General features: G+C 30.8%; 2 protein-coding genes across 2 annotated transcripts in view; one reads left to right on the top strand and one right to left on the bottom strand.

The window, feature by feature from the left end:
* Positions 1–955: 955 nt before the first annotated feature.
* LOC149488497 (non-structural maintenance of chromosomes element 1 homolog) lies at positions 956–3,686 on the bottom strand. Its single transcript, XM_089695617.1, has 5 exons — positions 3,482–3,686; positions 3,107–3,405; positions 2,048–2,206; positions 1,619–1,752; positions 956–1,178 (listed from the first exon to the last, which is right to left on the bottom strand). The coding sequence occupies exons 1-5, from the start codon at positions 3,588–3,590 to the stop codon at positions 1,016–1,018; spliced, it is 864 nt and encodes a 287-aa protein (XP_089551743.1). The 5' UTR covers positions 3,591–3,686; the 3' UTR covers positions 956–1,015.
* A 1,387-nt stretch (positions 3,687–5,073) lies between these two features.
* The window catches only part of LOC149488494 (lachesin-like), a 110,891-nt gene continuing 88,740 nt past the window's right edge, over positions 5,074–27,224 (top strand). The window contains exon 1 of the mRNA XM_089695672.1: positions 5,074–5,108. The gene's annotated coding sequence lies outside the window, so the exon portion shown is untranslated. The remainder of the gene's footprint in view (positions 5,109–27,224) is intronic.

Genomic DNA, 27,224 nt, shown 5'->3' with positions numbered 1-27,224 from the left:
GAGTAAAAATCTCATCGTACTCGGCGATAAGTGAAAAATTGAAAAAAATGTCATAACTCCGAAAATACGAAAAATCGCATAACATACATGGGGGTGATTCGGATAGCCCTCTAGGTCCTCTACCTCCTAGCTTCCGTTCATCACTACTTTTTGGGACACCCTGTATATAGCCTCGGTATGTATACGATTAAATAGTTATAGGATAAAAAGTTTATTTAATGGGGAATATTATTCAGTCATCAATTTACTTAAAAAATACTTTTCTTGAACTGATAATTACATTTAAAGCCCCCCATACCTCGCGCTTACTGACATCTTCAAAGACCTATATTTTGAAAACTAAGCTTCTAAATGCAAAAAAATTTCGTATACATACCGAGGATATATACAGGTGTAACATACTAAAATATAACCGAAATCTGAAACCTGGCCCTGAAATCTGTGTCCGCTTCGCGTGATATGCATGATACATAATAATATGTTACATGTATTTGAATAAATACACACAAAAAAAAACACTAAGCTACATACAAATCTAAAATAATCAAAAAATTACATATAAGATCAAAAAACACACTAACTACACTACACACAAAAAACAATAATCAAACAATTTGTACTTTTCTAAATCACATGCAAGTTTGATTACTTGGAAGTAAGTAGAAACTGTACATTTAATATTTTTTTAAAAGAATATTTGGTACTTCAATTGAAATCAGTCAAAAAAATTTTTTTAATAATTTTAGTCTTAAACATTCGTAATATATTTTAATCCAATTTACCATATTTTAATGGCATAATTATTTATCTCTGTATTTAAAAATTTAATACTTATGGATAAGTATTTAAAGAATAAAAGCACTCAAAAGCTTTTAACCTTTCTAAATAGTGTATTACAATCTCAATAAAATTAAATTTAGTAATGTCTTGGGAAAAATTAAATAAAAAATAAATATATATAGAGTAATGACTTTTAATCATGGAACCAACAAACAAATTCACTACATACAAAAAACTATTCATTTTGCCTCTTACGTTTCCTTGTTATCCGCTGAGATATTTCCGGTATAATATCTTGGCTCGATATTTCTTGTGTCAATTCATCCGATTTATCTGCAGCTTCTGTAGATACCTCGGCTTCATGTTCTATCGACCTTTGGCTCTGGGTGAATCTGGAACTGGATAAAATAGAATAGATAATGAGTTAGAAAATCCAAACATTTTAAAATTTAAGGCTGATGCATGAATTTTCATTTTTATTTTCACATAAATATCATCAGAAAGAGAAAAAATCTCCATGTACTTTTTTAAAGAACATGTATAAATATTCAGAAATCAAGCCACAATTGTTTTTTTGCCTCTTGATCAAACTTCTTATTACAACTAAGTAACTAATCTCAAACACATGAAATTATTGTATTTAAAAGGAACCTTGAATTTGATCCCTTGTACATTTGAATTAAATATGTCCATTTAAAGCAAGTCTAAAATCTAAATCTTGCCTAAATGAGTCAATTATTCGCAAACATACAGTTAAAGCAAATAAATTTGTGTTAAAAAAATGTGCCTAATTATAATAAACGGAATTTTGAATCAAATTTTTTAAGTTTAACTATACCTCTGACAAACAAGCCTTTCCAAGTGCTCTGGACTGAAATCAATCTTACAGCATGGCCATTTTGACACTTTCTCTAGATATTTATTGAGGCAGCGAGTGTGCACTGCTTTAGCACATCCTATACAATTGTAACCCTGAAATTATAAACAATTTATTCTAGACATGTGTACAAAAAGGTTTACTAAGAAAATTGATAGAAATAAGACTATGTTACAATGACCCATGTTTATGATTTGTTGATTTTTTCGGTAGGACACTCAAAAGGGTGGATTGGCTTGGTGAGAATTGTAATTTTCTGGTATAGTATACAAAATAAAAGGTATTTGAAAATATGTGTATCAATATGTGGTTTGGATTATATTCATTTTTCAATTTAGAGTTTAAATTATTGTAAATTTTGTGAAAGATTTTATTATTTACAACACTCACTCTAAATACAATTTGCTTGCACAGGCAACATTCTTCAATGGTATCTGGCATATTCTCTCTGAAATAGCCTTCAAATTCATGAATAGTTCTCACACCTAAAGCATAGTTGTTTTCTTCTTTATCAAGGTATCGCATGCGGCACCAAGTGTCTAGCAATTTCTGAAAACATAGTATGTATACAGGGTGTAATCGTTAAGTGTGCACAAGCGATTATTCCGTAACGATTGCAGATATAAAAAAACTTTAAACTGAAATCGAAAGTACTTAACTTAATGAGTAAAATGGCCATAATAAATTTTTAAAAATAAAACGAGAAATATCCATAAATGTTACATTAAACGCTCCCATACATTTGATTTCCCATACATTTTGTATTCATAGCAGATTTTCGAAATGACGTCCTCATTGTGCAATACAATGAGGAGCTCTATTTAAAGTTTCTAAATGACCTTCCCTTCAAATGCGAAGTAATTAAAGCAGAAAACCAAAAAAAGAAAAACAAAGCTGAAATCTTTCATATTAAATGTATATGGGATATTCATATTTCATACTAAATGTATGGGAGGGTTTAAAGATAATTTTTTTGATATTTCTCGATTTATTTTAAAAATTTTATTACGGCCATTTTACTCATTAGGTTAAGTACTTTCGATATCAGTTTAAAGCTTTTTGTTATTTGTAATAGTTACGGAAAAATCGCCTGTGCACACTTAACGATTACACCCTGTATATTTTCTTATATCTAGGTAAACAATCTATCATAATACTACCAAAGCTGATAGGTTTTCTTCATTGCATGTTTGAACATCAAAAACTACTGGTCTTGGAATTAAAAAAATATATTTGTTGATGTGCTATTGAATTTTGCTATCACATGTCAGGTTAACATGCAGGATAGAAAATAGAAAGCTTCATCAATCAGCTGCCAACATGTAGATACCTTGTTTGCATGTCATTCATTTCAATAATCTATCTAAACGATGAAGACACCATGTAACACAATATGTTATGCTGCATTATCATCTACGACTAAATAACTTTGACAATGTGCATACTCACTTGTGCATCTGTCTTGGTGTAAGACGATTTCATACTTCCAACTAAATTAAGAGCATGAATTCCTGTAATTTGCCTTCCTTCGGTAGTCATGATTTGTTCTAAAAGCATTCTAAAATACTCAAGTTCAGATTGAGAAAATAAGTTTTGAGATTTTGTGGCTTCATCATAGCCCAAAGATAAGAATATTATCACTTCTTCTGAAGTATATTCGTCATTTGTTATTTTAATAGATTGTTTCAAAGGCTTTATTTGTTCGTTTATCTGTTTAACTAAATCTGCGATAGAAAAATTTAGATCGGCTGAAATAGAAATAATTAATAATTAAAATTGGGTCAGTAGAAATAGGCAAGGAAGGTTCAAATTAAAAATACAAACCATACAAATCCGTTAAAAGTTTTTCAGCTTCATTTAGCGATATCACTCCTAAACTAGCCACTGTTCTTAATAAATAACGATGAAGATCACCGTATTCTGTGGTTACCATTATTAAATTCCACTATTTTTCTTATTTTGTTAAGTTTTTTAGCTCACTTGGGATAAAATCCAGTAAAAAATGCGGCATTCAGAACAATAACAAAATTTTGACAGCTGTCAAGTGTCAGCTATGTGATATCACCACAGATTAAGTATGTAATATACGAGCTATGACATGGACACATGGTAGTATTAAACTATTTAATAACACGACTCGACAAAAAAATTTTCGTTCTTTGTCCTAAAGTTTATACTATTATTTTCCAGTTAGTTATGCACAAAAACGAAAAGAAAATACCTTTTTTCGGTATAAAGTTTGCTTTTGTGATAGTTATAATAATAATACTAATTTTTCAATTTTTTCATAAATTTTAATTGATTTTAATATTTTTAAAAAGACCACGCGGTGAGAGTGGGGTATTAACGTTTACACTGTGCCGCTAGATGGCACCCGAGTGATAAACAACCATCAGCCCCCCTAGTCAAGTGGCTTTCTGTTAGCGTAGCGTTCAATAGAATAGACTACGAATGTATGAGATTGACGTAGGCTGTAGATAAAAGCCACTTGACTAGGGGGGCAGGTATTATTTACAAGCCCAGAATAACTTAAAATGTCGTCACGAAAGTGCAAATACGATGCTGATGCATTTTGTTTTATATGTGGTCAATTTATTAAAGTTCGAGACGTGAAATATGAACTAAAGACATCTCACGTTCTCTGTGAAGCCTATGAAGCATATTTTGACTGTCCTGTACGGAATCAAGATAAGCCATGGGCTCCACATGTTGCTTGTAGTTATTGTAAAAGGTGTTTGGAAGGTAAGGCAAATTACAAATTTTAAGGCCATGGGCTGCAGGATGTCATTAAAAGTACATAATATGCTGCATGCTCATTTGGATAAATTTAAAAACAATATGGGAGCCTATTCCGAAGAGCAAGGAGAACGTTTCCATCAGGACATCATGAATTTTGAACAACGCTATCAAGGCCAATACAATGAAAACATGATGGGCGACTATATTTGGGGTTTATTGAGAGAAAGTAGCTATGAACATAAAATAAAAATTAAAAGTGTGCACTATTAAGTTATTTCCCACTTTTCTGTAAGCTAATTTGATAGTAAAACTTAATAAAAATAATAAACATTTTTATTTCAATAGTTTTATTTTCAATCAAAAATTAAAATCCGAGATCCGTTCCGTTCAATCAGTCTTCTAAGCACAAAAGCAAAGTTTTTCATGCCATATATTTTTTTTCCGTCTAATTACGACCTAAACTACCAAATTTAATGCTTTGCAATCAAAGTCAAATTTCATGGTGACCCGTTGTAATCAATGAAAAAATAAAAATTTATCATTAAATAATATAATTAATAGGGTTTCGTTTTACTGACCTCAAAAAAGATATACGATTAATTTATTGTAGATATAGTGCCATCTATAATTTACATCTTAAACAGCAACTTTCTATAAAGTATGTAAATTGTGTATACAGATACCGGAACGTGGCGTTGTAATTGAATGAAATGTGAGTAATTAATAATTATTGTACCTACATACCATTATGATAATATGGAAGATGATATGCGTCACGGAGGTAGTAGATATTAGGTACTTAGTAACTATCCTATCCTATCCTACTAGCCGCGGGCGGAAAATTAGTTGAGTAATATAATAATATTTTGGTACCTACTATGGAACTAGTACCTAAGTAATAATATTATGTGATATGTTAAGGCATGGTTAAGGCTTAGAGATTTGGTTTGCCAAGGTTCCTCTGAACTCTCTAAAGCCTTGGGCGGCCGCTGCTGACATAAATGGAGTACCTAGCTGGGATATTTCAACTCTTACAATGATAGGTATTAAATATTTACTTAACTATGTACCTACCTATATCATAATCTATTTATTCGTAATATAAAAGTGCCATCATATTATGGGTCTTACATTTCAAAGTGCAATTGATACCTATTACATACCTAGGTATATCAAAAATAGTAACGGAAGAAAGGTTTGGTGCTATTGTGCTTTTACCCTTTACAATAAAACTATTCACAGTCTTGTTAAATATTTAAAAACAAATAGGTACCTATCATCGGATCTCACGAATAAATTGATATGTTCTGAACACAGAAATAATATATATCTCGATATATTTCTGTGGTTCTGAAAAACCAATTTACGCTTAATTTCTCAGCTTATTTAGTTTCAATAGTTAACAAAACAATATCAAAGGCTTATATTATTATAGTGACTAAAATTAGGACCCTGATATTTTCTTTAAAAAGACTTTTCTAAACCACATTTTTCCGAATGTCACTGGCGATCGACTGCGGTGCTCAATTACACGGACCGTTTTAATTGCGATCGTGTTTGTGATAGCTTCTTTTCTTTTAAATTGTTTCTTTTTAACAATAAAAATACGCCAACAACTAAAATTACAACTAATATAAGATATTTACGACACTCATACCTTGGAGCCGGAAAAATACGTGTTACTATTTTATTGTTTGTAGGTTCTCTTAAATTTGAATGAATGGTAATAATTATTTTTGTATTAACCTCTCTTGGTAGATAACCAACAACATAGAAACATACCCAAACACAAAATTGACTATACAAACATGGACGTATAAAAAAAGACGGACGCCGTATTACGAACAAACAACGTGAAGCCACCATAGTAAGCTAGCGATCGTGTAAAGACAATAAACACGCACACACTCTCACCATAGTAAGCTAGTCGGCCGCCATTACGTCGTGAACTACCGACTGATTAACAGCGTCACTGTTTCAAAAAAAATATTTAAAATGCCGTCTTGCGTGGTTAAATGGTGTCGCAACAGTACAATTTTAAATAACAAAACACGAGGGATTACATTCCACAGGGAAGCAAGTTATTTCTTTTATGTTTCAATGACAAAATTATTACGGCAAAATTTATAGAAAAAATACAGCCGCCATTGTCAACAGGACAGTTGTTGCCATGGCAACATGGCACACACACATGGATGTTTCGCCGCCATTACTAGGCTTCACTCAATGTTTAGGCGATATACCGTCCGTCTTTTTTTATACGTCCATGTATACAAAGTAAACTTTTGAATCGTCAAATTGTTTACTTTAACATCGGTTCGGAATCTCGGTTGAAACGAACTTATAATATTATAATATCACTAACTTTTAAATGTCAACAAAGTTTTGTTAAAGTAACTTGCCTCTACCAAAGCATTTCTAGGAAGTAACGCACAGACTAAAATATAGATATAATTATAGGTATTTATCGTCAATGAACGGCTATATATTTATTTCACGATAATTCTTAAAACAATGGTCAATAACTTAACTTCAACAGAAAAATATCCAGTTATTTTAACAAACTAGGTACTAGTTTAGTAGTAAATTATTAGCTTTCATGAATAATTTGTTTTATGCGCAAGCTAAGTAGGTAGGTACCTACCCGTTTTACTATAGCTATGTTAACTAATATAGTCTTTAATCTATAATATAATATTGAAATTTTTTCTTGAGATGCAACAACAGCTGCACACTGTCATAATATTGTGTCATTGAAGTTTAATTTCCTATAATCTAAAATTTTGCCCGCTTCCTACAAAATACAACCTAACTAGTTTATACATAGGTAGGTATACGAGAGCAAAATTGAACACACAACTTCTACACAAGTATGGTTCTATTGGGGACCTAATTACTGCTCCGTACCCTAATTGTTGCGTCCTGTGTCCCGAGCAAGGTTCTCTTATCAATTATAGGACTTTGACTCCGCACGACCGCATCCACCTATTTCAGGCGACAACGGACAAACTTTATATTATGAGTACTTATCTACAATGTAACTAATTTATCATCTAATTGGGAAGACTGCGGCATTTGTTCAGAACATAGATGCTGTATTATCGAATATACTTTATACCTAATTCCTAGAAATGTACACACTTAATTACGGCACATAGGAATATTACCTACGTGATCTATCTCCAATTTAACTTCGTTACTGTTCACTTTTCCAGAACTTGGGAAAAATATGGACATTTATGTACTTAGATCTTGGAAACTCACTGTATCGCCTTACAATTAATTGAAAAATAAGTTCGTCACGTTATACTTTTCATGGCTTCTCAAAATGTTGATAATAAATGCTGGGAAGGCAACTGGTTAAAGAAATTCAAGAGTCACAATAATGAATAAGGTGCTCCACTCCTGGAAAAGTTTCGTATCAAAATTAAAGAAAAGCAATGAACAACACAGTTCTATGTAGTCTTGAAAAGTTTTTTCCGCCTGAGACTTACGAAAACGGTGGAATAAGTGCGGGAAAAAAAGACCCAAAATTTGTGTTGCTTATTAATTGGACTGGTTTGTAAATTAAATCAGGATTAAAATATCTACGATAGTAGAAATTATTTTATAAATAAATTTACCAACTTTATAAAGTAATTTTTCCGTTTTAAAGTTTCGAATAGTTTATTTTAATTTTTTTTTGTACTTTGCATAAGTTCATTTTGGCATGAGACTGATGTTGAACAACACTCCTAATAATATATAGCCTCCTAAGGACCAATGGCCTCATATAAGTACATAAACACCATCACCATTACAACCCAAAGCACCAAAAAGTTTTAACTAAATTACCAACCACCGTCCTCATCCGATGACAAAATCGAAAATTCGAAATATCTTAAAAAATACCGCGCTTTTCTGCCTATGATCACTGTGTAACGCGATTGGCTGAATTGAACTATTAGGTTTGGTAGGTAAATGGGTTATCCAATCACAGAATTTTAAAATACTTTAGTTCAAGTTTTTAAAATGGCTGGTCAACGTAACAGAGGTAAGTTAAATCGTTAATTATCATATTAATCTCTCACTTGATTTTCATTTGGTATTGAAAAATAAATAGTAAAAACAGTACAGGAACGTATTTTAATTAAATTTAACGAAACAATTCATATTGAATTTTTTAAATTCACGGATAATTTTTATGTGATCATGTGAGAACATTGGTCGTTACTTACAACATTATTTTCATTTTTTTTGTACTCAGTTGAAGACATTGGTAGTCAATGACTATAAAACATTTAATAAGTTAATAATTTATTTTGTTGTTTTACAGTAATTTTGAGTATAATTGTCCTGTTTTATGATTATAATTTATTTAAACTGTCAACAGGAATTACTATTGCAATCAAAATAAACAGTTATCTTCCTTATTTTTTCAGTTATTCGTGACGATAATATTTCCTAGCCGACTGACGGAGATTTTATTCCTAGTGATGAAGACTTAGGAGACCCACCATTTGTTTCCAAATCGATTTTTAGTTAGCTCATTGATATTTCAAGTTCCTAATATTGTACTTGCAATGTTTTTATTTCTTTTTTTAACATATGTTCAGATAGTTTAGATATTTTATTACCTAATATGTAGTAAACTTACACATTTAGAATTTAAGAAAAACTGTTTTTAATTCTTTTGTATACTTTTTAGAGGTTATTGTATGATCTCATATGTTATAACATAAGTAAATAAAAAAATCTACAAGTAAAACCTAATTTTAATAAAAAAAAATTTGGATTCACTTAGGTCTGATGTGATCACATGGGAACAAAATAAATCGAGTTTTTTTTTTCAGAAATGTATTCTATAAGCTATATTTTACACAGATAAAAAATCCCACAAGTAAATTTTAACTCTAACAATAAAAAAAACAAAAAAATACCATTGGGTGGCAGGTCTGTTGTATTTTTATGTACTCAGATGAGAACAATGGGTGGTAATGCAGAATAGGATTTTTTTAGCTTGGTCCTTAGGAGGATAGGTATATACAAGAAGCTTAAATATCTAATACACTGGAGATTGCACTAAGTATGACCAATAACTTGTAACAAGAAAATATGACATGGAATGACGCCTGTATGTTTTTTATCCCTTTCACACCAACTTGCCAAGTTAGGTGTGATGTTCATACTGAAATCTCCAGTGTATTAGATATAAGCTTCTTGGGTATATACAAGGTATATAAGTTAAGTAAAATTCCAGAGACAAGAGCTCAATGGAAGTGATAATAATTTAGAATAAAAAAAAATTGGTTATAAGTTGGAAATTGTTTGTATTTTATAGTTAAGATTTTGAAAGCTTTTCAAAGGTTAGGTACCTACTATTTTGATTAGAAGATGTGTTCGTACTCTAGAAGATGAGTTGGTAATTTCATTAAATTCCCGTCTAAATTTCAGCATTTTATAACCACACAAAGCGATATAAAGTACTTAGGTACCTCCAATGCTCCATTAAACCTAAAATAAGGAGCGCCCATTCATTACATTCTCAGGAATTAGCGTCGAAATATGAATATGGGAATAAATTCATTAGTTTTCAGTACCCACGCATGCTTTTAATAGAAGGCATAACTCGTTCCGTAAATTATCTAAGCTACGGAGCGCTTTCAAAACTTTTAATGGAGTCAATTTGGCTTCGCATTCAAAACACCTAACGTATGTGAGGCAGGTAAGCAGGATTTATACAAACATTAGTGCAAAATATTTCGTTGCTTAAACTCTAAAATAACAATTAAATTTATTTATGGCTCTTGATCAAAAGGTTTTTTAGGATTATGTCATTTCATTTTATTCATTTCAAGCTCTACATTTGTAATAAGTATTGATATTCTTAAAAACAAATTAATTATCAGTAATATTCCGATTTTTTTTCATTAATTTATAGGAAGAGTCGACTTAACATAGATTTATGGTTATTATTATAAATTGACTTAAATTATAATCGTCGCAATACTATCGGTCTTCGTTGCAAAAAATCTATTCTAATGACAAAATGCACTACGAATTCCAGAAGCAAAGCGCTACAGAGACAGTACCTGTCCACAAATAAAGAGGAATTTAAAATAAATGCACCTCTTTTTATTCGAAAGTTACGCTTTCAAAGGATAGCAATAAAAAATGAGTGCGCGCGAAAAATATTTTCCACGTACCCTCTATGAAAACTATTCTGAACATGTGAATAGACTGGATGGAGCAACTGCATGTTTTAATCGAACTACAAAGAGAAGAAATAACCATGTACCGTGGGGAAGTTTGAAAGTGTGCCAAATTGTAGTTAAAGTTTACCGCTACCGCTAGATGATTACACTACGCCGCTTAAAAATCTTTTGAAAGGTAGTTTAGAAAACTTACGAAGTAAGGAGTTGGAAGCTTTTACGTCGACTGCAATTAGTTAATACTAGAATCGAAAGTTTAGCGGTTGGTGTTTTTAAATTAAATGTATTTTTTTTTATTTAAAGAGAGTTAAATGAAGATACTGAGTTTGCTATCATAAATATTATTTTAAAATACTCAAATAACTGTTTTTACTCTCAGTTATCTATTTTATTTCTGTTCAAGTGAAAACTATCTTTAGAAGTTTTTAATTCTTAGTATTTTTTTTTCTTGCCAATTCCCTATTACCTGAGTACCTAATATAGTCGTGTCAAAAAACCGTTCAAAACAATTTGTATTTTTAAAAAGTAACATAATATTATATTAAATAGTATCTAGTAGTACCTACTTGATAAAATGTAATACAATTTTACACGCTTTATATTAGCTTCACCTGTATGTTTGTAACCGACTTCTTTGGGCGCGATTTTGACCCACTTTAAACGGCCAGATTTCGTTCAAACTTTGTAGATTTATTGAGGACCGATGACAATACACTAATTTGATAAAATTTTCTATTTTTTAGTTCGGTTTTCTATAAAAAGCGTGTTTTTTAGTTTTTTTAAACTATGAATTATATTTATTTAATTAGGTATTACTTTGTAATTGTAGATTTATGGCAAGTATGAATACTGATGAGGTATGTTCGTATTAGCTTTTATACGTATGAAAGTATACGATAATAAATGTAAAAATTATTATCAGCTAGTTTATAAGCAAGTCATGGCTAGCCAACGATGACTGACTCTCAATATTTTAAAGCCATAATAAGCGCAGTATCAGCCAGTTACGTCGATACAATATTCGACTATTTGACGACGCGGTTGGCGCAGTGGTAAAGTAACTGCCTACTGAGCCGACGGTCCCGGGTTCGATCCCCGGTCAGGGCAAATATTTGTGTGATGAACTCAATTATTTGTTCTTGGGTCTGGGTGTTATTATCTATATATGTATTTATTAAATACTAGCGGTCCGCCCCGGCTTCGCCCGTGGTACATATTTACGTTTTCTCTACATAAAAACCATCCTCGTACTTCAAGGAATATAATAAAAAAAGAATTATCGAAATCGGTTCAGCCGTTCTCGAGTTATGCGCTTACCAACACATTTTGCGATTCATTTTTATATATAAGATTATATTTATCGTCGCCTAGTACCTACAACACAAGCCTTAATTGAGCTTACTGTGGGACTAGGTTGATTTGTGTAATAATGTCCTATAATATTTATTTATTATTTATTTATTATTATTCGTTTACATAACACCTTCCACGGGTAGATTACTGCGATCTTTACAATTTTACAGAGCATTGTTACCTTGTTACGTAACAGCTATGTAGTATTCTTGTTATTGTTCAATATTCGGTACTCGTGAACTGTTAACAATTCGAGTTGAAGGCAGTTGAGGAACTTTTAATGGAGCAATTTGGAGGTGTATTGAAAACAGCCGCGTCGGAAGCGACATTGAGTGCTACGAGGTTGCCGCTCACCTCAACCGATTAAGAAAAGCAATTCTAATTCCGTAGCTGGATATCCTAGCATTTTTAACAAACAGGACTTGATTAGCTTTTTAATTTATAAACACGTTTAGCTGTTTTGTAAGTCTCGCTTCTATTTCGTTAATTAAATATATCGATTACTGTAGGGATGTGGAATTTAGTTTGGATAGAGTTACGCGTCAGTTTAATGTCGTAGCATTACTTAAATGGCTATTTGAAACGGAATCTTGTTCAAAGATCAAGCTAGATGAAATAACAGCAACGCAAAGGTTCTGTTACTTGAATTTAACTTGGAATAAGATTTAGTTCAAGAAGGTATAATGGCCAGATACTCGCACAGAAGTAGGTCGTTTAGCTTAAAGCTAACTGAATGCAGTCCATTAAAAGTTTAGGAAACCCTCATAGCGTCGACTCGAAATTGAGTCTAAGTTAACGATTTATGTGTTAATATTAAATACCTATCATTAAACAGTTACCATCTAAATGTATTTAGCTCTAAGGTTACGTTAATTATTTGAACGAATAAACGAATTTGAATTTGAAACATTTAAAACTAATTCTGTATTTGGCATATTTATTTGGCTACTTAATTTAACAATTTTTGAAGATGTCATTGACATTTAAATATTTATTATCATAAAGATAAAGGCATTTAATTTATCATAAAATATTAAATGCAATTATATCGAAAGAAATTATTATCTTGATCAAGGTGAAGATGAATACAATAGTAGGTATCATAATTGGTCCTAATATTACTGACGTTAAAAAGCAAACGAAAACATTGGCCTCATCTACATTCGCCTCAAAACATTTCAATTTATATTTCCGTTTCAATTGCGTGCAATTCAACCGTTTAATTATACGAATTTGCTTTCATTTTCTAGAAGTGTGTTAATTAAGTTTCGGAACGTTGAGTTTTAGCAGAAAAACGAAAATTTGTTTTTGGTTAATTGGTTCAAGGATAGCCGGCTAATGGTAGTCGCTAGATAGACTCATATTGTAATGGCTATCATATTACACTGATTTATGTTTATAATACTGACATTTATTGAGCATCATATTATGCTGTTATTAGTACCAGTTTCAGGAAAATAAATAGTATGTACTTTACAAGAAATGTAAGATATTTTCATTGTTACTATTTTACATATTTTGAAGTTGATCCTTTCCTGTTATTTCTTTGAACGCACTTCTCTTATTTTATTCAGCTCTAACATCTTTATTCTATTCCATGTAATGTTATTCACCTCGTCTTTGTTATTGATTGTGATAAAGATTCACGTTTAAAAGAGTTCCGCAAATCCGTAACTTGTTTATAAAACGACATACTTAAAACGAGGAAAAAATTAGATCTGCCACAAACTTTAGTTTCCATCCGATTTAATTTCTTTCCACGTTTGCATACTGAAATAGCTTTGAGTACAGAATAATTTCACGGCCGCTTTGTCCCGCTGTTCACTGTGATAGCATTGTATGAAATTTTCACTTTAGTACCATCGACTGCTAAAGATGCATTCTAAATAATATTTTTTATTTATTTTCCGGCCGCCTCTCTGTAGAAAAGATTTTAATGATCGCTTTGACGTGGTATGTATACTGAATGGTAGTTTAGCATCCCTTATTCTGTATTTTCAGAAGTATTTAGATTTTATCAGCTTTTGTTGACCGGGTAGGTAACTGTTTTTCTCCTAGGACACTCTGCTTGCCTCTTCGGGGTATAGAAAATACTTTACGGTATATTCTGACACAGTCAATCGAATATACCCAAGGAATGCATAAATAACATACCATGCTTAATATAACAAACATATATGTAACCTATTAGATATGTGTTTTATATTGAAGCAATATTAAATTTCTGCAAGCTCTATCTTTTATATTTTTACCCACATTAGGTACTCTACGTAAAAATATATCTCAAGATAATACCAACATAATATATTTTTGAGATTTCTATTGAATATCCATTAATTATAACTTAATATCGTTTATAAGCTCCGATATAATTTAGCCGTTTGCTTATTTCAGATAGTTCAATGAATTATGCTCATTATTACCAGGAGTATCTAATAGAATTAAAGCCATAAATACCATTGCAGTATTAACCTACAAAGCATATATACCATTTAAACGAGGATTTAAAAATACCGCGTTGGTATTCTAGAATGCCTGCGATGTACTGATATGATTTTGTTCCGGATAACTTTGTAAAATGATTCCGTTCATCATTGCTTTGTAGCCGTATCGAGCCAGTCCATAAAAGCCTATTATAAATTCTGTTTCGAATTCCCAGTAAGAATAAAAAACAACAAACAGAACGTACGAACCATATAAATGGTTCTAAAAATCGAACGCTTTGGTACCTAACTAGTTCTTGCTGAATGTTACATTGAAGACAACTTTTAGTTGTGTTTTGTTCTTTCATTAATAAATGAATGATGAATGAATATACCTACTTCTATGATATACTATACCGTAGTTATATTTATACCTACTTAGGTTTAAATACATACCTACCTACAGTTAGAGTTTCAACATAACATTATATACTTCAAGGTACTTTGTTGATGTCATATTTTTTCAAAAACAGTGGTTTGCATCACAATGAAAGTATCGTAATTTATAAAAATATTTTAAAGTTGCCAGGAACTGCTCGGGCGAAAGTAATTCAAACAAAGTAGATAAAAGTTGCGGCGCTAAAGAAGCGATTAAAAGAAAAATTAGCATTCTTTCAAATTAATTACTCTCATAATAAAAGTTTTACAACAAAGTGTATAAGGCTAATCCGAAGATTTTTGGTAACTTTGCATGTAGCTTTGGTTATCTCTTTGTTTAATGTAAATAAAAGGTCTGTTTTATTGTGACACTGTTGTTTAAAAAAGTTTCATTTTAAACCGCTAATGCTTGGATACCATTCAAGTAAAATAATTTCATGCCGTAGTCGGTATAATATAAGATATCGTACCTATAGAAACATCGCAAATACAATTAAATTCGTTATTGACCCGTTATTTGCAAAATAAACAACTAGAATTCATTAAGAGGATTCTTTTGCTCAATAAAATATGGTAAACAACAACAGTTTGGCCCAGTTACCTAAATAATATCGACAGAAATAAATTACCTTTGACAAATTGCTGAGTAGATAAAAAGTTAACGATTAATTTCTCTTTACCTAAATTTACGTTTTCGCTTAGTTTCATATGCAAAACAAATGAGTTCAAGGAAGCTATTATAACTATATCCTTTTAGTAATAACAGCAATTTGTTTATCTTTACACGAATTATTGTATTTTCACCAACAACAAAGTCCGTTGGGACGAACACAGCGCGCGATTTAATTTTACGTATAGTGAAAGATGACTGTGAATTTTCGCTTGGAATAATAAATTTTAAACCCAACGCGGAATTAATGAACCTTAAAAAATCAACGATCCAAGCATCCAACCACTTTTGTTGTAAATTACGAGGATAATTTGTTAATTTTTGGTGTACTTTTTTTCGTACAAAATTGCATGCATTTTTGTCATTTCATTTATTACCCTATATAGATAGGTATTATTATAGATTTAGCGTGTCGTGTTTTATATACCTACCTATCTATATATATTGACGAATGTTTATGAATTTCTCTATAATTATTCTTATTAAAAAAGTCAGCAATTGATTTAAATCTTAAAAACTTTAGTTATTGTTTCAGTTCATGAAAGATTATTTCCATTGTACAATAAAATATACCTAATAATCGTGTTTTACCTTTGAAGCTTAACAATTTGCGATAGAAGCTTGCGTTTGACTTATTGTTTTAAATTATTGGTCATAATAAACAGAACGATACAATTTTGATATTTGTTTGAAATTGTGGACTACATAATCCATAATATTTTTATTATCAAATAACTGAAATGAACAAAATAAATTGGAATACTATACCTACATATGTTTGAAAAATTACCTATATACATTTCATTACACTATTATGAATACTAAAAAAAATAAACGAAATTAAAACAAATAAAGAATTCAAGGTTTTTGTTTTTATCCTGTTACAAATGCATATGAGCTCTGTTATATTCTTTAACTAGTGCAAAAATTAATATCGCTTGACTGTGTAGAGTACAGACCTAAATAAAGGTGAATTTTGTACGCTTATTTTCGCGTACCTACCTTGTATAAAAGCGCTAGCACTAATTTTAATTAGAAGCACTTTTCTTGGCGTTAAAACAATTACTAAAAATTTAAAGTTATTATTTAGTATCCGAATTAACTTTTTTACTTAAGAATTTTATGTATGGATACAGTTAAATAAAATTACATATTAAATACAATTAAAAAGCTTTTAAGGGCGCAGACGACAACAAAAATATGATACTTTGATTTTATTGCAAATGTTGCATCAGCTATGTCATTAATTTTTATTTACAAATCATTTATTATTATTTATCCTGTATCCTTTACACAAATAAAAAATGACAGTCTATGCCTGAGATCTTCAAATTACTACTTTAAAAATAATAAAGTAGTACAACTAAATAAATGAATTTTTAAAGTGGCAATTCACTTGAAAATAAAGCTTTTTTCAAAGAAATAAATACAACAAAACAAATTCAATCTAAAGCTGAACCAATATCGTAAGTTATCTCAGCAAGACGGCCGTTCGTCAATCATAGACGAGTTGACATGGTTTGTCATGAAGCAGTCGAGGCGTGAGCATACATACTTAAAGTTTAAAGAATATAGCGAATGTTTGAAAATATTTCCTTATATTGCTAAAACGAATATTTTTTAAATTGGTTAGCCAGTAGGAAAGCATTAAGTAAAATATGTACCTATGATTCACAAAGTTCGTGATTATTTATTATTGGTTAGAAACATTTTTAACATTATCTTTAATTTATAAACCAGTAAACTTACGTGACTTCGTTTGGAGGGATACATCTTAAAAACTTACATTGTCCTTGGTCCAATAGCTGCATGTTATATAAAACAAAAAATAAAATATCTCCATGGAAAGTTACAAATATCTATCAAACATAGAGAGATAAACCTCATAAGTGTGACACTAATATTTTCTAATCGTAGAGCAAGAATTTATTATAAAAAATAATACTACTTACTATAAAAAATAATAAGTTTCTATCACATTTTCTTTACAATATTAGAGTAAACATGTTTGGAATTTATATTAATACTCGTAAGGCACTGTCAAACCTGAAATTACAGTATATCTAGAGCTGATGATATCAAGCCAAATGTTGGCAGTTTGCCATTTAGTCGCATAAAACTTGTGCTAAATCGCCTCTTAGGTTCAATTCAACAAGCAACCTAATGCCAAAACACATAACGAGACCAATTATTTATATATTAAATACTTTAAAATTGGATTTATTGATTACCTGATGATTTTAACCCGCAATCAGACGGCACATTGCTAAAGGCTTAAAAATCGTGGTTTTTAGAACTGATTATAAAATGAATTCCGCATTGTATTGATTTATAAAAGTTATAAAATGATAACAATGACTTTGTGTTTCGAGTGTTTACATTAACTCATGAATTATAAGCTACAAAATTATTAAATAACCTAGTTAAACAAAGTGAATATATTGGCATGTTTGACATGGGTTTGTTGTTTTAGCTTTGATGCTATTATTTTAAATATAATATTCGTAAAATAATATATGCCTTATAGAACAGGGTAACCACTAATCTGGGAGACCCCAAATTATAATAACGTAGATACATATATAAACCCCATGTCTTATACATGTTTAGTATAGCATGTAGTAAATTAAGACATTCCATATCAAAATATTCGCACACAAAATGTAGGTAGTCGGCACTATTTCATTCATGAAATTCTTGAAACATCACTCAGTGTCAATAATTTACGCTCACAGAGTTCACGGATAACGTACATAGTCGAAATTTCTGGCAGAATGTCATCTCAGGGGTTGTGGTACGGAGAATCCCCTCCAGGCTATGCAGCTAAGTAGGTATTTGCTACGCGAATGTTGGTTTACCAGTTGTTCGCTACAGAATACTAAGGCCAAGTATTTCGTAAATGCACGCGGCATAAACCTTACCACGCTAATCTCAACTTAAGAGAATGCGAATGATGCTAGTTTAATACGTGCATGTTTTAAACATTATAAGGATAAAGCTCATATCCTCTTTTTAAAGCTAAGTTAGAAAAGTCCGGTGAAATCGTAATGAAAAGTAAATTAAAAGTAAATTTTTCATGTATTTTATGAACTTAGTACCTAAGCCTTAAAGCGTAGTTGTAAGGATATTGACAAAATGAATTACATTTACATCACGGGCATAATTAAAAATTTCTTCGAAATTGAGGAACTGATGAATTACCTTTATTGGGCTTCATTACTTAAATCTGGTTAAATATACCGATACAGAAATCTTTATTTTAAATCGGAAACATTATACAACTGGATTCAATAGCAATAAATAACATGGCAACTAGAACACCCTGACAAATTGTTCCTGTTATCAACTTCATTGAGTCTGAGAGAAAAAAAAACGTTTGAGGAAAATTATCAGTAAGTCGGTAATATTTTTCCGTCGAAATCCCTTAGTCTTGGCATTGTTTGATGGGCCATTAAACACTTGGATTCATTATTTATTGAGTGTACTGTTAGATATTCGTGTGGGCTTGTCTTTGACCAAAATTAATTAGTCACCCGTTGTTTTGATGTATGAAGCATGTTTGTTTTTTGAGATAAACATCCTTGACTTATCTAGTTGTAGTATCTAAAGATGTTATAGTATATTATATAGGTGTATTATATTAAAGATGTTATAGTATATTATATAGGTATATTATATGTTTTTAATATTTACTTCACGTTACATTACTATTTTAAAACAAAAAAAAATAAGTTTAAATCTGAACATGGAGAATATATATACATGCGGAAATAAATGCATTTACTCCTACCTAAGTAAAGATTAAAATTTTCCAACATGTAATTTGGGTCACAAAGACATCTAAAACCAAAAATAACATAACCTAACTATTAACATAACAATTTGCATAAGCTATAATGAATGAAAAATATTATTAACTCGATCTTTGCTGAAAACTAAAGTAATAAAGAAAACTAATTTCCCATTATGGTTGAAGGCTGATTACATTCTTGCCAGTTACCTAGATCGATAATGGACAGTATCGAGACCTGAGTTCCGGAATAGCATACTTTATTATTCCAAAACGGACTTCATGACGAAGCCCATGTAATAAATACTTAAGGCAGAAATTCTTATTACGAGTAAAAAACAAAAAATTTATATGTTTTTGCTACGTAAGGTGAAGAGTGTCTTACAAAAAAGAGATCACAGTTTGATAATGTAGACCTATATATGTATATTATGATGTTTATATTAAATGTATTTTATTTACATTTATCCTCGACAAAATGAATTCCTTATCATTAATTAGATTCAGAACGGCAATAAAACTTCACTTCTTTTTGAGACAATGGCATTTTAATTTGAACCTTTCCAGATGCAGTTAAGATTGAAAATATTTTCTTCATTTCATATTTTCATATATAGTTGCTTTTAGAGCGGAAAATTACTTGGTACCTGCGTCGCACTCTCCGTGTTCATGAATAGTTGTTTTCTGAACTTTAAATTAAATGTAACAAAGGAGAAACTACACTACTGAAATTTTCATTTCGTTGACTTTGGAGAGCATTCTGCGATCCATTACTTTGAATAATATTCTGATACAAATTTCATATTTTCCAACTCATAAATACAAATATCATTTTCGTAAAAATCCAACTTTAGTTCAAAAATACTGGAGTAGGTCCATAAATGTATGCATTTCAGTTTTAACGAAATGATATATTTTGTAAAACTATACGACTACATAACTATTTGTTTTTATTATACAGAGTTCTATATTACACTTCCATCTACATAATAAAATAATTATGTTACAATAAAGCAGCAACAAAATGAATAAAAGCGAATCAACAATAAATTCAATAACATATTAAATATTAGTAATTAAAATTAATTACCAGAGCATAATACGCCCCGAAACCTATTTGCTATCATCATGTTTTCGAATCATTCACGTTATTATATTAAACAAACATACAATGGACCTAATTTAAATTAGCATCATAGATTTCGCAAAATAACTAAATGGTTATAGGGGATTACCGTCGGAACATAATGATACAACAAATTATTTAATGAAAACGATCAAGCTTACGAATCGTTATGTTAAAACTGAAATGGGCGATATGAGAGCATAAATTGGCGATCGGCCATCGTGTGGTTCAAAAACGGCTGTAATTGGCGCAACCATAATTTAATTCTGCTAACGTAGTGTTTGAGCTGATGCCAGCGTACTCAAATTCAATAAAAAGAGCCTCTTCACAGTCATAGCCCATCAATTTGGTATCGCCACTCGACGCTGTTTTGTTGTTTCGTACACAAACATTTTATGTCATGCATTTTTAATAAATGGCTCACGTAATATGTTAAATCGTCACGCAAGGGTAGTAAAATGTTAACAAATCAAATTGCAACTTTGTTCAAAAGTTGAAAGAAACGTAAATTATAAACTATCATTATTTTTTTATTCATAAGTTTCGAACGCGTAGGCTAGCCTAAATTTTTGAAGATTTGAGTATTCAAAGTGATCCCTTGTTAGTAACAAGTTTATATTTCTAAGTGAGGAAGAAGCAATAAGTTACTGTTATTTTCACGTTAAGTAGGTAGGCGTGTTATACGCTTTTAATAGCCCTAAATCTATCTATGTAAACAGAAACTGAACGTGATTTTCACTTCGAACCTACCTAGTACTGGAAATTTCGTCAAAGTATCAAGTCCGATTATTACAATAATTTTATAACTTTACCCTTTAGTGTTATTACTTATCAGCTATACCATTTACCAGTATAATACTAATTGCATCGTCTTAAGTAGAAGAAGGTTAATTAAATACATTTTACAGAATGAAGCTATCTATCAGGACAGAATATGTTTGAATTTTTACATTTTATAACATGCTTGTTCTAAATATATTAGGGTAGAGCTCATAAAAAAACAACTTTAAATTATTATAATGCACAATAGTACAAATTTCATAATTCTTGGAAGGTCCTTATACATCCGCGTATCTACGTTCCAGAGTGTAGATTGTATCTCGTCTGTCAGTCTGTCACATCATAGAAACATGAACATATAGAAACAGATTACGGTAAACAATTGTTAAAGCGTTTCATTCTCAATTTAAGCAGTTATGAATAATTTACGCATCCTTGTATCCCGGGCCAAAGTTGCCAAAATAACCACATAATGTCATAAACTTAGCAACAGTTACAAAACTACGTGAAATTCAGCCTCAAAGGCTACCCTTTCTTCGAGAACTTTGTGGTCTTACATCAAATATTGACAAAGTTACTAAGTTTTTAACTTTTACGCCTTATGGGCAACGCTGAGGCTTTGTATTAAGTTAGGAAATACTTGCAACGATTTAAAGCGTTGATCCGATTTTGATATTAGTTATTTTTTCATGGTTATTTAACTATTTTGATTTGTTATTGCTAAACAAAAATAAAATAAACACCCTATACCTTGAAAACGTAAAATTAATCTATTACAAATATTTTAAACAGAAGTCTTATAATAATAAGAAGGAATTTAAATAGGATGATCTTAGGATGATCAATAAGAGCTGGCATCAAACTTTACTAATAAGTATGTAAATTGTAATATGATTAATGTTCAAGCAAGATCTCATTATCTTCTTAACTTTACTTTACGCTCTTCATTATATAATTACTACGAACAACGTAAATTAATCTTAGAATTAAACTTAACAAGTATATTAATCATTAATTAGCTACACAATTAAAGTAATAATTATGATTCTTACGCCATATTTTATTATTATAAACGGATTAAACGGAAAACACGATAACTGTAAATCTTTAAAACAGTATCATGTTGAGTATTCCCCTCGGCCTTAAACGGTTTGTGTGAACGTTACGGAAATGAGAAATGAATTGTGGTGAGATCGAGCACTTGGCTTCAAGACCCGCGGGTGCAGTCCATTGATACACGCTTCGCGATGATAGGTAGCAAATATGTTTATTTTATTGACGGGTAAACAATTTGTAAGGTTTTTTTTCGACTGAGAATAAAGAACGAAGCAGATGAGGATTGATTGAGATTTGAGATATAAATGTTAAGTCTGCAATTGCATTTTTTACAATGTGTAAAGTTTTTGAGTTTACGTGTTACCAATTTAGTGTGCTACCTATTCATTAAAAAATATGTATTTAAAAATATTACAGCATCAATGCATGTAGAAGCTGTGAAGGAACGTATTAAAAAAACATCAGCCGAATTGATAGAGCCGCTTGATAGAGTGTCTCGCCTTCTCACTTGCATAAAATTTGGCAATCATCGCCTTCTTCCAATTTATAAAGAAACGTTATTCCTCTCTATATATCTCTTTACAAACAGATACTCCGCGATAAGATAAATTGTGTTTTAATGACTATTATCTCGTTAATAAAACTTTAATAACTAAAAGCTTCGTATCAAGTTAATTAAAGAATTACTTAAATCGAACCCAGTTTAAAATTACATTGGAAAAGAAATGTAGAACTCGTTCGGAGAAAAATACACTAGTGTATTTGTTTCGTTCAACGATTTGTTACAGGCGGTAATGCATAACAGTAGCTACGTATTGGAAATAATTAAAGGTAATTTTTCGGTTAGTGCTTGTTTTTCTTTTAAGAGCTTTTGGCTAGTTTGAGCTGGCTAAGAGGATAGGTAAGTTTGTTTGTAAATGATACATATAACATATTATGTATTTAAGTGTATGTTTTAGTGTTGAGGACTGATTAATTCATTTTATATTAGAATAAAATATCCTTTAAAGGATTGACAACTTTTGTTGATAAAATTCAATAAAATTTGTACATACTTAAAATAATCTCTCTGTAAATATGTAGTTTATAATCTGCAATATCCATAAAACATAGTTATGAATGGCACAATAGTTACAAGACTATGAAATCTCTTATATTACATGTACCTATAACAAAAGGCATTTTAAAAGAACCTAAAATGTACACTATCAATTTTCTATTGTCAGTTATTGTCAATTAGTTGGTATGGTTTTTAATTGAGGTAGGTATCGTGTTGCAAAGTAAATCAATTAGTGAACAGAGCTCGTTGGTAAATTGATTTAGTTTACCCAACCTATGCCTTGCACTGTTATGACTTTTATTCAATTTCATACGGTGTTGTTTGTAAAAGCGTTATAAAAAGTAAGTAGGTAAAGTTTGTTTTTTGTACAACTGAAATATTTATTTCAACGTCTGGTATTTCAAATATAGAGAAGATTTATTCATAAGATAATGTTATGATAAAGTTTTAATAATTTATAATATATTGTATATCTTAACATTAAAACGTATTTAATGATTAACTTTGTAATAAAATGTATTTAATTCACAGACAGACAAGTTATTCATTTTATGTAAAGATAGATAGAAGAGAATTTAATTTTATATAAAGATCAGTTTAGACAAAGTGGATAAACTTTTCATATGCAAATATTGTTAACCAACTTACATTGATAACAATTGTCCAGCTTTATTAATAAAAGAATTGCCACAATAATACTTTATCTAATCCCAAAACAATCGTGTCTGCTCTCACAGGTACTTGAAACTTGTGTCGCAATTTTCTCCTATTTCTTTTTGTTAGTAATGGAGTTTCATTCTGTGAACGAAGATTGTGGAGATTTTGAAATAATACAAACGCTTCATGCCATGTTTTTAGAAATAATGTTCGGTACAAGCAGTACAAGTGACGTCTAAACTATGTATTACATTAATTGGATTACCTATTTTGGTAGGAACAATGTTAATACTAGATTTAGTTATACACTAGAGACTACTTATATCTTCTCTTATCGAATAGATGTACGAGTGTGTGTACGTGTGTGTGTGTATGTTTGCCATTATTCTACTCGACTCTGAGGCGTGTTTGAAAATTTAAACATCTATCAAATGAACTATAATTATTATATGTAATTTCGTTTTAAATTGTTTAACTTGCGTAGACGGCATAAAATATTTAAATAAATATCAGAAAGATTTTTGCCTTAGTCGTTCTGGAAAAAGATTAAAACACTGTTAAGAAGAAGCAGACGGTTAGTCTGTAAGATTAAACACGAACAATATTTCAGTTTATTTCTGTACAAAATATAAAAAGCTATTAGCATTTAAAAACGGCCACGTAGCAATACATGAGAATCGTTCTACAATTATACCGTTATTCCAAATTTGTATGAATATTCAAATGATTATTTATTGTTGGCACAAACGTTTCAAATATACCTGCGAAATAGCATGTAACATGAATGTAAAACGGTAATAATGTTCATGGAGTGGTAGCTATCAATTTCGCAAAGCTGTGGTCCCTTATAAATTAATCAGCGAATGCATTAACGCACGAGTGCGATAAATTACATAATAATGATTTTCCGTGCACAGCTTGCGCAAATTCATAATTCCTCACAATAGCTAATTGCTTGTTTTATAGAGTGAACTTTGTGAATGTGCAGTTTTCGGTTAAAGTTCAGATTGTTTGCTTGTACTAAAAAGCTTTATTAATATCTTATATTTATAATTGATTGCTTGTTTCATTTAGTTTACAATCATAAAATTAATGCGAATTTCGTTATAATAGTTCTTGTTTTTCTTATTTATTTTTTATCCTTTTACCTCATACATACAACGGATTCCGTACTACTTAATTATTAAACTTTGAAAACCTGCATTGATATTGACAGTATACAAGCGATGTGTGCACCAACAGATGTGGCTTAGTTTTCAACTTCTATGCAGCGACAGTATAAAATACGAACCAAAATAGAAACTGCCGTTTTGGAACCACAGTTCAAACATGACGCACACAGTTTTAAAAAACAATCCTTTATAGAATACGGAATGGAATTCTTCTAGAGTTAAATATGCATTGAATCCCTATTGTATTGTAAGCGCATTACGCTAAAAGCTGACGAAGGTGAAGATACAAAGTTTCCGAAGTGAGGATATCGCTGTCATTGTTTCGCGGTTCAGAGGCCGTACCCTTGTAAAATGAAACACGTATTTGTGGTTATCAAAATGTTTGGGGTCGCTGGGACGTCTTGGAACTTCTTTACTAAGCCGATCGAACATCAAATGTAAATTTTAAGTGGTTTACTATTTGCTCTAGTGGAAGTTTCTGAGCCGTATTGTAACTGAATATCCTTTCTATAGATACATTTTCTTGTTGTTAGTTAATAATAACAGAATGTAACAATAATGCACGTGCGCTACGGAAGGATGAAGATAAATGGTTTATGTTACATGTCGCTGCATTAGCTATAAAGTAGTGAAGAAGGCTACATCGTTTTCACTTATAAGAACATGCTTTTAAATTAAGACAACACGTTATGCAACCTGAAACGCTTTGCACAATTTTCTTTGCGTAATTAAATTATTAGGTGATTAGAATTCTCGTATTAATGTTAAATACAGTTACGATTTTTTTTTTGAAGTGAAACTTCTTTATCGGGGTTGGACAAAAATTTAGTGTAACATTTTTGCGTTACGCCGTACGCGTGACATTTTTGCGTTACGCCGTACGCGTGACATTTTTGCGTTACGCCATACTCGTGACATTTTTAAGGTCATAAAGAAGTTTCACTTCTTACGTGTGTACTCTAGTACACGCATACATTTTTTTTATAGTACGTGACTTTATGGAGACAAATCACAAATCGTTTAAATTTACAAAACATAATATGAATATTATGGTCAAAGCGCATACCATTGGAAAGCGAAGAAATCTATACTAATATTATAAAGCTGAAGAGTTTGTTTGTTAGTTTCTTTGTTTGAACGCGCTTATCTCAGGAACTACTGGTTCGAATTGAAAAATTATTTCGGTGTTAGATAGCCCATTCATCAAGGAAGGCTATAAGCTATATATCATCACTCTTAGACCAACAGGAGCGGAGACAAGCGGGTGAAACCGCGGAGCACAGCTAGTTTAAAATAAATACGATAACGCCATCTTGTTTAAACACATAACAAATACAATTAAAGCACTTTGCAGATAAATGGCCTTTGTATGATTATCTTATGTGTGCTAATACAAATCTACAGAAACTTAATTTCCCATAATCATACCCATTAATGAGGTTAGACGTGTTTCCACGATTGTGGACATAAAGGTTAACATTATCCCACGCAGTATTATATCCATTGTGGTTATTGCTTTGAATAGAATGATCCCTTCCAGGACAAAAAGTGTTGGTTGTCGAATCAAGAGTAGGTTTAATGATAGCTGAGATAAAATGTAAGGTTGTTTCACTCAATTATGCCACCGGGAGGTATGATAAGAGGGCGAATTTTCTTGTTTTAAATTTTGATTGCTTATAAATATAAATTGAAATTGCATTTATGTTATTCGAAGCTATTACCTCTCCGCCTTATGAGTTTATGAAGAGTCAACAAAGCGCTACGAAAAGCTGCATAAAAAGAACCAAAAAAATTACTGAAAAAAAAAATTATACAAACGAACGAATAAGATTACCTCACCAGATAGTAATGTCAATGGATGCTTTATAAAAAGAAAAAGTCAAAAGATTCTGGGATTACTAAAACTTTTCAACATGATTAGTTAATGACAAGTTTTTGTTCTTCGTAGTTAGAAGCAAAAAATCCATAGAAAAACAAACGAGAATAGTCGACATTTAAGGAACAAAACAAATATAAAATAATAACTGTGCTATATGTTTAAATGTTTGGCTTATTGTGACAATTCATTTGCATAAAATTAACGTTTCGTCTGCAACGTTTGTGAGTTATTTC

The sequence above is a fragment of the Colias philodice genome, chromosome 5, assembly GCF_061535455.1.
Source record: "Colias philodice isolate Cphi_HAF_F1 chromosome 5, ilColPhil1 Martin Lab GWU primary, whole genome shotgun sequence".
NCBI classification, from domain to species: Eukaryota; Metazoa; Arthropoda; class Insecta; order Lepidoptera; family Pieridae; genus Colias; species Colias philodice.
Note: the sequence above shows the minus strand (reverse complement) of the source record. Positions and strands in the feature narration are given on the sequence as shown.